Source organism: Mytilus californianus, unplaced genomic scaffold (assembly GCF_021869535.1).
Source record: "Mytilus californianus isolate M0D057914Y unplaced genomic scaffold, xbMytCali1.0.p SCAF_15, whole genome shotgun sequence".
Taxonomy (NCBI): Eukaryota; Metazoa; Mollusca; class Bivalvia; order Mytilida; family Mytilidae; genus Mytilus; species Mytilus californianus.
The window spans coordinates 20,457,413-20,470,442 of NW_026262637.1; the positions used below are offsets into that span (position 1 = coordinate 20,457,413).

The 13,030-nt window shown below is 31.0% G+C and overlaps 1 protein-coding gene across 1 annotated transcript; it reads left to right on the forward strand.

Annotated features, from left to right (window-relative positions):
* The first annotated feature begins 2,377 nt into the window (after nt 1-2,377).
* On the forward strand, nt 2,378-8,775 carry LOC127725635 (neuronal acetylcholine receptor subunit alpha-7-like). The gene has a single exon (XM_052232719.1). The coding sequence runs from the start codon at nt 2,588-2,590 to the stop codon at nt 3,854-3,856; it is 1,269 nt and encodes a 422-aa protein (XP_052088679.1). The 5' UTR covers nt 2,378-2,587; the 3' UTR covers nt 3,857-8,775.
* The last annotated feature ends 4,255 nt before the right edge of the window (nt 8,776-13,030 follow it).

A 13,030-nucleotide genomic window follows, 5' to 3' on the forward strand; every position in this document is an offset into this window, starting at 1 on the left:
AAATAAACCATGTTTTCAGAGATAAAAAAAATCCCAACATCCTCTTTCACCCCTCCCTCGAAAATCAAACGGTCGCTCCCTTTTAAAATGGCTATACACCGGTCTGTAAAATTATGTTAGGATTTGTTTAGGCGGCTTGGGTAGACGAAAATTAAAAAATTGTTTGATTTTCCATTTTGCGTTAGCTTTAGTCGTTTGGGTTTTATTCTTATTTCGGACATTTATAAACCATTTTATCTTTATTTATAGACAGGGATGTTTCTAGGTTCTTGCAGTTTTAATCGTATCCAGTTGACATACATTTGCACTTAAAAGATGTTTTAATCTGATCTATATGATCTATTTATTCGTCTATCCTACAGAGATAAATCTCTTTTTTCCCCATATGATTTACTGAGAAGATAAACTTATATGTATGAAATGAAAAAAGAAATAAATAACATATCTATTTACGCACTTGTTTACACATTTGTATACACAACAAAATAAAAGAATAAATCGAGCGAACAAGTAGGCTATCGAATTCATGTTTCGAAAAATAACATAGAATACCTCGCCACAATAGAGCTTTCTTACATTTTTAAGAAAGGTACGAACGAACGTAAAGGGAGCATGTATTACATTCTCACGATAACACTTAAAGTCTATGTTTTATCCGGTAAAACTGCATTCTCTTCCGAATCAAATGTATCTTTAAAAATTTAAGCATATCGCGAATAGAACGCGCATTTGATATCTGAAAATAAAGAAAAATAGTGAAAATACACTTACGTCCAATACGTTACTTATATTAACCATGATTACACACATTTGCGCGGGAATTGTTCATGCATGCTTTTTAAATGTTTAAACCATTAACATTTTAATGAACTTCTTGAAGTATGATACTCTGAATTTAACGACAAAGTTCTTTATTATTTTTATATATTAAAGACTATGCTATCATCAAATTGTCAACGTTAATCATCAGAATTTGCCAGAAATTTGTATGGAAAATGTTTAAAACAAACAAACTGGGAGATTGAAATAAAATAGATTTTGTTTGAAGTTCTTTTAATTGATTTAAAAGTCAAAGTGAACAAAAACGAGCGAACATGTGAAATCCCGTGTTAATTGAAGGGGAACACTAAAGTTGACTTAACATACATACACCCTCACAAACAGTTTTGATTAAGATACTAGTAGTTAGATATGGGATAAATGTCTACAAAACAACAGCCAACCAACAAATAAATGACCATCACCATCAATTTAAAAAGAGCTCGATATGAACATTAGGGTACGACCATTCGATTTTCAGGGGGGGGGGGGGGGGTGCACGAACAACCTTGCACTACATATATTCTGAATTTCATTACTGTTGATTTAAAAGCAAACATGCTTGGAACGATTCCATAGGTAAGCTTACAGACTCGGGTGTATGTACTCAACACAAAGCGACAAGCAGTGTTACACATGGGAGGAAGGGAATCACTAAAAAAAAGTTAATAAACGAGACCAATAACATTTTTGGGTTCATTTCAGTTTTACTATTGTGGGGGTTGCAAAAATAAATAGAAAGTAATGTTTTGGGTTTATTTTATTTTTTTTGGGGGGGGGGGGGGGGGGGGGGGAGGGGACAATATATTTGCCATGGTATTTTCTTAGGTTGAATATGCAAAGATGTATTTTTTTCATATTATTGTTTTTGGGGGATGGGTATTATTCTTCTTCTGACGAGGCCTTTGTTTTAGTAAATTTTGTTGAGTTATCCCTTTGAAATTCCTATGTTCCACGAAAATTCAAGTTTGACCTGTGTCGTTGCATGCAGTGTAATGGTTCCTGTACGACAAACATTGAGGCAAAACGCCATCTAAGTCCCATGACAGACTTGATTATGATTACATATTTAGATATGTCATATTTTGAAAAGAGTCAAAATACCTCTGAGGATTCCTCAGACGTGTTTTACGTATGATTCGTCAACCGTACGTACCTTTCGTCAAATTGTAAGAAAGCTCTAACAGGACATAGAATACCATGTCAAAATAGCACATATACTACCATGATCGAAAGAAAGAAAATAAGGGTTCTTATTCATATCGTTTTGATATGTTCTCGTCCTCAATATGATTTAATTTTGCTAACTGACGTTAATTAACAATCACACATCATCATAATTTTATAGGGGTTCATATTGGAAGGTATTATAAGTAGGTAAGTCAAGTGGCGATTCATCAATAAATGGCGACTATTGATGATATGTACGACAAAAATAACCACAACGTTTGAAGATACGGATCATTGATTCTTGTGTTAATAAAACTCAATTAACAATATACAATGCTATTACATTTAAATGTTTTAACTACTTCCAGGGTGTAAACGTCATTTCGAATATAACTAGCTTAACGAAATAGAAAAAGCAATCTACTTTCCAATAAGATATACTTCTCGAGGTGATTAAATTTTAACAAGAGATTAAACGACGTGATATTCTTAAACAATATATCGTTGTGTAACGTATTTAAAACTCTTAATTTGTGTGTGTGTGTCATTCTGCTCCTTTTGACAAGTAAATGTGGAACTGCTTGGTGGTTAATTAGAAATGATTTGTTTCATATTCTGCTTCGTGGCATTTCTCCAGTTCCCTTTGCCAGGTTTAGGACAAACTTTAGAAAATGTGACAAAACTATATGACGATCTTTTCAGTAGTTACAGGAGAAATATCATACCACTAAATAATCGGTCACAGCCTATAGAAGTTTCTCTTGCTTTCTTTTTATTATCTATCAATTCTTTTAGAGAGGTCGAGGAAACGCTCGTTCTAACAGGAGGATTGTCAGTGATATGGAAAGACACATCATTATCATGGAATCCTGTAGATTATGGAAATATACAATCTTTGGATGTGGATTCCACAGATATATGGATACCATGGATTTATCTAGTAAATAATGCAAAAGAATTTGAACCTGTTGGTTTTGATTCTGCTTTTAGAGTATATATAAATAGCAGCGGATTTGTTCATTATTCTCCAGGGAGTATTTTAGAAGCAAAATGCCAAACTGATATTTCAAAATTTCCTCTTGATACCCAGCCATGCCTATTGGACTTTCTTGCATGGGGTGGAGGCGCTACAACTTACAAATTAATATCGTCATTCAATGAAGTTAATTTAGATTACTACACAAAGGACTCAAATTGGGAGGTGGTAACTAGAGACACATATTCAAAACTAGAACCAGAAGGTTATTATAGGTTTCGTATGAGTTTATCATTAAAAAGAAAACCAATGTATTATATAGTAATGATTGTCCTACCAACTATGTTACTGTCATTACTTAATCCACTAGTGTTTTTACTTCCGGTAGAATCAGGAGAACGTATATCCTTAGCAATGACAGTACTTTTATCGTACGCCATATTTTTAACGCTTGTTTCAGCATCAATTCCAGCATCCTCTAATCCTATGTGTTTCCTGTTGATTGTTATGATTATCATCATGTTGATTAGTGGACTCACAGTAGTGGCTGTCATTATAACCACTAAGGTATACTATCAGGAAGAATATTTCCCTGGAAAGATTATGAAATTTTTCCTTTGCAGAAAGACAAGGAATCAGGATGTTATTCCTTTGGATTGTGAGAAAATAGAACACCAGTCTTTAAATGGAAAAAATGTATCTAATTTTCTCGACAGGTTTTTTTTTAATTTCTTCATATTTGATTATTGTCATAACTCTTGTGGCATATTTTCTGTATGTAAATACGTAAAAATACGAAAGCCTATTAGGGTCACAAAAAAAATATTTTTATCTAGTAATTACGAGATAATCATAGTTTTATCTCGTAATTACGAGATAATTATCGCGTAATTACGAGATAAATATCGCGTAATTACGAGATAATTATCGCGTAATTACGAGATAACTATCGCGTAATTACGAGATAAATATCGCGTAATTACGAGATAAAAATTCATTTGGCCAAGTAGATTAAGAGGAGAAAGATTTGTGTAAAAGATTAAAAAAAATTACTTAATTGCAGAAATGACTTTAAAGGGCAATAACTCCTTAAGGGGTCAATTGACTTATTTGTAGATCTTACTTGGCTAAACATTTTTGCTCCTTCAGTTTATATCTTTCTATTATAATATTCAAGATAATAACCAAAAACTGAAAAATAATCATTAAAATTACCAATTCAGGGGCAGCATCCCAACAACGGGAAGTGAAAATTTTTACCCTGTCATATTTGCTCTAAATGCTTTAGTTTCAGAGATATAAACCATAAACTACATTTTACCCCCCCCCCCCCCCATGTTCGATTTTTAGCCATGGTGGCTATCTTGGTTGGTGGGCGGGGTCTTTGGATACATTTTTTTAAACTAAAAAACCCTAAGGATGATTAAGGCCAAGTTTGGTTCAATTTGGCCAAGTGGTTTCAGAGGAGAAGATTTTAGTAAAAGTTAACGGACGACGACGGACGACGGACGCCATGTGATGGGAAAAGATCACTTGACCCTTTGGGTCAGTTGAGCTAATAAAAACGGGCGTTTTATCAGGTGCCCCGGAAGGGTAATCACGATCTGTATATCTATATATATATATATGTGTAATTTTATCTCGTAATTACGAGATAGTTTTCTCGTAATCACGTGATAATTATCTCGTAATTACGCGATAATTATCTCGTAATTACGAGATAAAAAATGATTATCTCGTAATTACGCGATAATTATCTCGTTATTAACGAGATAAAAAATGATTATCTCGTAATTTCGCGATAGTTTTCTCGTAATTACGAGATATTTATCTCGTAATTACGAGATAAATATTATTTTTTTTTGTGACCCTAATAGGCTTTCGTATAAAAATGATAGAGGCTAGAGAAATTACATTTAAAATATCAGCCTTTAAAGACGATAACTATTGATTATTCATCACCTTGTTGAAGACTGTATGTAGACCACTAGATGTTCTTTGTTTTTTTTGTTGGCTTTTTTTTTGTTTGTTTGTTGTTGTTTTTTGGTGTAATGCTTTCACTCATCAAATATATGACATAGATCATTTTAAGCTTCTTTCACTGATAAAAATATACCTGAAGTTAACATCAAGCACACTATGGTGAGAATTTAAATGCTATTAAAAAATAATAAAATGAATTGATCCTTCCTTATCATCGTCAATATAAAACAATAATTTTCTTTTGCAATCTATGTAAAAAGTCAATAAAAACATGACATAAAAATGTTTTAAAAAAATTTACTTCTTGATACGAAAAAACTATTGAGAACCTTAAGTTAGATGATTACTACATACTATTTTTACTTTAATTTTTATGTAGATTTAGATCGGGTGCTTTTGTCAGAGAGCTTTTAACCTACATATAATAAATAACTAGTAATGAATATTGCATGTTGTAGTTGGTGATATTCAAGATAGCATTGTGGTGCCGTCTGTTATATAACGTCATACTTGTTTTGGTGTGTCTGTTTTTTTAAATCAATTGTTATTGTTGTTGTGCAAAATTTCACTTGAATAAAGTGTAAAGAAGATTTTGATCTGAAGACTTTCTAAAAACTTATTTTGATTACTATTTTTTTTAAATAAGTTTATACAAACTTTTTAAATTTTACGTGTTGAAAGTAATATTCTATCTTTGAATTTCGATATTAACTTTCATTGTAATCTTTATAAAGAACGTTGACTGGTCAGTGTTCGATGTTAAAATTTCCAAAGGAAATGTGAGCTTTTGCCATCACTTGGCGTCCGTCGTCGTCCGTCGTCGTCGTCGTCCGTCCGGTGTAAACTATTTCAAACATCTTCTCTGTAACTACTGAACCAATTCCAACCAAAATTAAGTTGAATGATCCTTAGGGTATCTAGAATAAAGTTTGTGTTTTATTTTCTGTTTCATCAAAAAACATGATGCTGAATCAATTTCAGCCAAACTTGGGCTGAATTAGTTTCATAGTATCTAGTATAAATTTTGTATTTTATTTCCTTGTACGTCAAGAAACATAGCCACTATGGCTAAAATGCATTTTTTTGCTTTTGAAGAAAATATGACAGATACAAAGAACATTTAAATAGCATTTTTAAGCCACTCATTAATATATATTGAAAAACAAAAATAATCATTGATGAAAGATTTAAGCAAAAAATTACAAGTGAGCGAGTCAGGCTCTTGAGAGCCTCTTGTTTGATATAAGTTAGAACACCGAGGAAGCAAAAAATATGTGCCATGTCACTACTTTACATCATAATGTAATGGTGTTCAATTAGTCAACATGTCAACACAATGATTGAGTTAGAATATAGTTTTAGTGTAATTGAGTAGGAAGATCAATGTTATACATTTCAGCAAATGTTGTCCAATTTTGATATAATTCAGTAAGTTTAAATAATTTTCTAAAATTGATCACCAGTAAATTTGATGAAATTAATTGAATGGAATGGTCGTAGAAACCTAATTATCCTTAAATCAATATTGCTGTATTACCGTTAATGACTGTTTTATATTGGTCAATATTATATCGAACGTACAATACTCTTAAAATTCTTATTTAATTTGTTTAGTAGTTTCGGGTTCAATTTTAGGAATTTCGATTGTCTATTTGAGTATATTTCTTTAAGGGATCTTTAATACTTGTATCTTTTTAAGCGATTTAAGTACATAGCAGAAATGGCTGTTATTTTTGGTGCTGTTGATTTTTAATGCTTGAGGCAGCAATAACCAATTTATTTTTGTTTTTGTTTCACCAAGCTGGGGATCGAACCTCGATCTTCTAAATCGAGAGAGCAATTTCGTAGAAAATTCAAACGTTTTCAGAGCTTATCTTATTGGTAAATTTCCACTTCGATCTTAAAAAGTTCAATCAAATTAAAAACTTTGACTTTAATGATCCTGCGATCCTGTTCACGTTTGCTTTCGGTATTCTCGCCAATTGCCTTTTTCTTCACTGTAGCAACTCAAACATTTGGAATGTATTATTCACAAACCATTATGGTGTGCAGAAAGGCAAAACAAAACAGACATTTTCAAAACTCAAATACCATTCTGCTAAATTGTATTTAACTAATTCAAAACAATAACTTATGTTATTTATTTCCTGTTTTCAATAGAAAGTTTACTTGAATTTGAAACTGCATAACTGCAGTTACTCAATATCGTTTACAAATCTTTCGATTGCTGACACTATAAATATTGGACTATATTTTTATTTTATCTTAGTGATAATGATATAACTTTCCTTGAATCAAATGTGCCCTGTCGTAAAAAAAGTAAAACAAAAATACAAAGGCAAATTTGATAATAAAGAGCTGCGCCATGAGCGCATGATACGCCCGTCGCTTTTTCAAAGAATTAAGTTCCATAACTCCTCAATATCATATCAGAAAATTTATAAAAAAAAATAAGGGAAGGTTATTTTAATAGATATAAACCAGTCACCAAAGTTTCATGAAAACTGCTGAAAGTACTTTTGAGTTATTGTCCGAAAACTGGAAAATCCCCCCTTTTTTATGAATAAAATCCCATAACTCTGATATGTAAAATCTAAAATTTATAAAAATCGAAAGGGAGCATACGTCAATAGATATAAACAATTCGTCAAAGTCTCATGAAAACTGCTCTAAGCATTTTTGAGTTATTGTCCGAAAATTCTAAAATTTATAAAAATCGAAAGGGAGCTCACGTCAATAGATATTAACACTATTTAATTAACACTTATTAATTTAACATATAAAGTTTCATGCAAATTGGTTAAAGCGTTATTGTGTTATTGTCCGACATGTTAACGACGGACGGACGGACGGACAACGGTATACCATAATACGACCCGTAAACGGGCGTATAAAAAAGTGAAGTCCATAAAAACTGACTAAATCAAACGCTGTCAATTAACGGAACAAGTGAAATACAATTGCCATCTTCTCCATTACATATTCCCTTTATTGCTGTAATAAATGCTTATCCAATATAAAGTTCCCTATAAAGTAAAAAAGCGCATGATACCGGTTTCGTGACCACAACAAGTTATTTTGGATGGAATTTCTTCGAGAGCAAACGTTTTGGAAAACCTAAATATAACACGTTTGATGGTATATATAAGAACCGAAAGGTTCTAAACAGAACAGCCAAAACCATCTTAGGTCATCTTTACATGTCTATGATCAAAAGTGACATAAAACATAACCAAAACCATCTAAGGTCATCTTTACATGTATATGATCAAAAGTGACATAAAACATAACCAAAACCATCTAAGGTCATCTTACATGTATATGATCAAAAGTGACATAAAACATAACCAAAACCATCTAAGGTCATCTTACATGTATATGATCAAAAGTGACATAAAACATAACCAAAACCATCTAAGGTCATCTTACATGTATATGATCAAAAGTGACATGAAACATAACCAAATCAATCTAAGGTCAACTTTGCCTGAGGGAGTTGGAACCCTAGTTAAATGTATTGTTCTTAATTCATCAACGGGAAACTTATTTGTAAAAGTATGTTGCGCGACACAAAAAGACACCGATACAAAGTGATAGACACCAGATTTCAACTGCTGAAAGACAGATGCCAAGAACGACCCATCAACGTGATACTAAATGACTATTCTTCATATACCTGATAAAAAAAATAATGACTATGTGAATATATTGTGATTTTGTGACTTTTAAATATATTGTTCTGTGACTTTTAGATAGATTGTCTTGTTACATTTTAAATATGTGTTGTATTTTGGGATATCAACATTAAACATGTGTTCTTCGTATAACTTGTTTTTACTTAGTGCCTTATCTATTTCCTGTTTGCAATAAATTATAAATAAATTTGCTTCAAAGATTTTATAAATTATGTTTGTAATAAAAGCACTTTATCATACGTTCGTGTATTTGTATCATTGAGATATTCTAATGAACAATTATAAAAACACTTTTATAAATCAATCTCAATGTTTTGTCATTAGTTGTATGTTGAGTATATCCATTGAATTTACATCAAATTATTGAAAAAATATTTGATTTATTAGCACGCTAATGGAACTACGCAATGAAAAATACCTGAATACATAGAAATCACAGACAAATTATATATACTTGGAACAGACTTTACATTTGTATGGTCATTAAACCTTTTGTCTATTTTGTTACTTAACTAGTACATGCATACACTGTATTTGGTGTACTTAAAAGTTGACAAACCAGGCTGACTTTACCTTCTATAATTGGTCTACAAAAACACAATCCAATAATCTGCATGCTTTCAGAAAAATGATTAACGTGATTAAAGAATGTAATACATTGCATATTCATTTCCTTACAAAATGTTATTAATCATGGAGTATTCCTTTCGTTGTTTTGAATGTATTGCTCCCTATATATTTATATAATTCGATTGTTATCTTGTGGTGTAACTATACATGTATTAGTGATGAAGTTTATGTTCTGTGTATTACAAAGGGTTAATATTCTATTTGTTTATTTTTAAACACCATCTTGTATGGAATATATTTATTTATTTATTTATTTATTTATTTATTTGCAATGTAATATATCTTAAAATTACTGTATAATTTTATTTCTTTTTGACAATGGCAATTTATTTATTAGTCTAAAGCTGTTACAATTACCTTATTGCTACAGCTTTCACGAACAAGATAAGATAAGATAAGTTAATAATAGTAAGTGTCACATATTGATCTATCATAAAATTACAAAACAACATCATAAACAAAAAGGATCAATACCCAGCCTTAAAAGACTTATGAGACACTGTATATACAAATAAAAGCTATAATATTAATACTAAGGGAAAATAATGTTTACAAAAAGGCATAGTCATGTTTTACATCATTTGAAATTAATTAAATATATACATATGATTATAAAATATCATAGTCATGAACGCTTCAAAATGGTAATAATCTGGAACTTAATAACATAAATCAACGATAAAAACAAAAGAATTATCATTACAGTTAAATTCGTTTAAAAACACCACTAGGGTAAAGGTTACGTAAGCTTACGTTTACTTCAAGAGTAGCTAAGAGATTCATAAAGTGAAGATTTACATTGTAAAAAAAAATTACTAAACCAATACAATAAGTTTTAATTATGTCATTCATTACACCAAAATGCTACTACGTCCAACATTCGTTGAAGTTTCGATTTATCAGGTGCTATAAGCGCAATGTTATCTACTTTAAATATAATATGATATAAATGAAAATCATCTTAATTCTTATGTATAATTAATACTATATATATGTTACAGGCATTTTCTAAATTTAGACATTTTGTAAAATGCCTTAAAACTTTAGGCATTTTCTAAAATGCCTGCAAGATTCAGGCAATTTACATAATGACTAATTTTTCTAGGCATTTTACAAAATGCCTGGAAAAATTGAAAGGCATTTTACAAAATGCCTGAAATTAGTTTATAGAATGAAATGTTAAAAAAAAACCAATTGAAAGCTTTGAACGACAGACCAGTTAGATTTATGATAATTACTGAATGTTAAAGCTTGCATTTTAAGAGTTTTGATAATCAAAGATAAATTTTACTGAATTATTCCAAATTCACACAAGCACAGAACTCGACAATTATTTGTTATTTCTTAAAATGTTTGGATGACAGAATTGTTACACAATATTTGTCCTGATTGTTTGCAAATACATTGTTTGGCGTAAAATCTTGTTTTAGCACTTCGACCACATTTGGAGAAACCTGGATCATGACACATTTATCTCTTTCATTACCTTTTCTGATAAAACACTTGAAGTTCTACAACATTGGGTTTCTCAATAAGCACACAAGTCACACATGAATATCTTCTTTTTCGTATGTTCCCAAAAGATTCAAAGTACATTATCATGATTAGTTTGACTTGTATCTTTTGGCTTATAGCTTTTAAAGGACTGAAGCAGATCTGCCCATGAGGGGTGATGCATCTATAGCAGGAGACGCTTACCCTGTCAATGCACCGTTATTTGTCTCTTCTTGGTCGATTTTCGAGATTTTAACCACATTTAACTATTGTCTCATGAATTCATCAGATTGCAAAGACCCAGGAATTCCCTTGAGGCAGTGAAGATGAAGACCGTTCTGAAGGTGGAATTTTCTGTCCCTATCCAAAACACCTTCATTTCAATTGCAAGCGGCAGTCGAAATTCCTGTCCTTTATCCAGGTCAATCCACTGCAGAAATAACCCAGATGAATTATAACCAAATTGTTCTGGTCTTAAAAATGCAGGAAATGTTTGCTACTGAAAGCAAACAAACAGCAATCAGTCAATTAAAATCAAACTTCTTTTTCTCTGCTTCATATGTTTCACTTCACTGTTTTGAATCTAGATTTTCTAAAAATTTGTTTGTAAATTTTGTTCTATTGAAAGAACAATTTGTCATTCTGCTATTTTGACAAAATTTTCATAAATTTACTACTAGTATCTGAAATACAGAGTGAGTACATACTTAACGTAGTTTCACTAACCTTTTTGAAGAATAAATTAATTCTACCGAACCCTTAGTTATTTTCTTTGCATGATGTTATGTTTTTGTCATACGCATCTCAATGATATCCCTTTTCTACAAATTGCCTGAAACCGAACAGGCAATTTGTTGAATTTTGTTTCAAAATTTCAGTCATTTTACAAAATGATTAGGTATTTTTAGTCATTTTATATAATGCCTGTCAAGGTTAGGCATTTTATAAATTGCCTGAAAATTCAGTCATTTTACAAAATGCCTGAATTTAGAAAATGCCTGTAACATATATATATATATAAATATTTAGAGTGATTATATATATGGGCTCTTTAATAGGATTTAAATAAAGTATTCGTATTCGTATGGACATATTGTTGCAAAAAAGTGTTAAATTAATTATTTTATAAATATTTTGCTTATTAGCTATCATAGAATAGTTTTTTTAAGCCCTAATTTCGTATGAAAAGTGAATGGTACCTGGTCATGTGTGGCGATAAATTGAACAAAGTTTATAATAAAACATTTAATAGCACTATTTTTTGCTCTCTATAAGCTTGGAGATTAGTTTTTGTAACCAAAAAGGGCTAATTTTGCCTATTTTTTCATTTACAGGGCCTGGCAAAATCCGACAGTTGTTACATCCTACCTGAATTTGAATTTTGAAAAAGAAACTAGATATATTTATCCAAGGCCAGTTTCACTGTTTTACAATAATTCTACGCACATTCTCAAAATCGGAAATGTTAATCATACCTATACATTGCTGCTGAAGACAGTTGTAATACAATATCACAATTTGTTCATGTTTTTTTTTAAATTTTGCACTGAATAACATTCTTAACCTACATGAATTAGTTTGTATCAGAAAGACAAAATAGTTTTACTTCCAATTTGATTTGTTTTGGGTTTTTTTTTTTGCCGTTAAGAATGTCTTTCTTATTCATTTTTGCGATAATTACTTGACATTTACCAACATCTACCCAAATTGCCGTTTTTAGCCATTTCAGGCAATTATAATTTGGTTGCATAATCACAAATACGTCACAATGCTGTTAGAATCGCATACTAGTCACACACGAAGCCATTCGAGTCCATTTTATCCTGTTTTCCAAATTTTGATATTTCCTTGTCCAAGTTAGTGGTCATCCTGTTGATGGCTGAACTTCTAGACAGTCTCCTATGATATTCATACTGTGAGTCAATTTCCATAGTTAGCATAACAGCGTTTATTAAACATATATTCCAGTTTGAGGCGATCACTATAGAGACTATTCATTCATTTCCATCTGGATTTTTTTTAATTTAATTGTTGTCTCTAACTAAGACACTAAGATAAGTAGAAATTTGAATACACATTATTTTTTGATAATTGTTTACAAAATCAGCAACATTTAAGAGACACTTTTAATTGAAATATAACATTTTATCATTTATAATCATTGAAATAGTCCAAAATGTCTTATAATACTTTGTCATAGTTGACATTATAGGCGGTCCGAGTTGACACGGTCCGACTTGTCTCCGGGCCGAGTTGGCCAGAA

Coding starts and splice junctions, on each gene's coding strand:
- LOC127725635 (XM_052232719.1), top strand. CDS start 2,588: ATGATTTGTTTCATATTCTGCTTCGTGGCATTTCTCCAGTTCCCTTTG.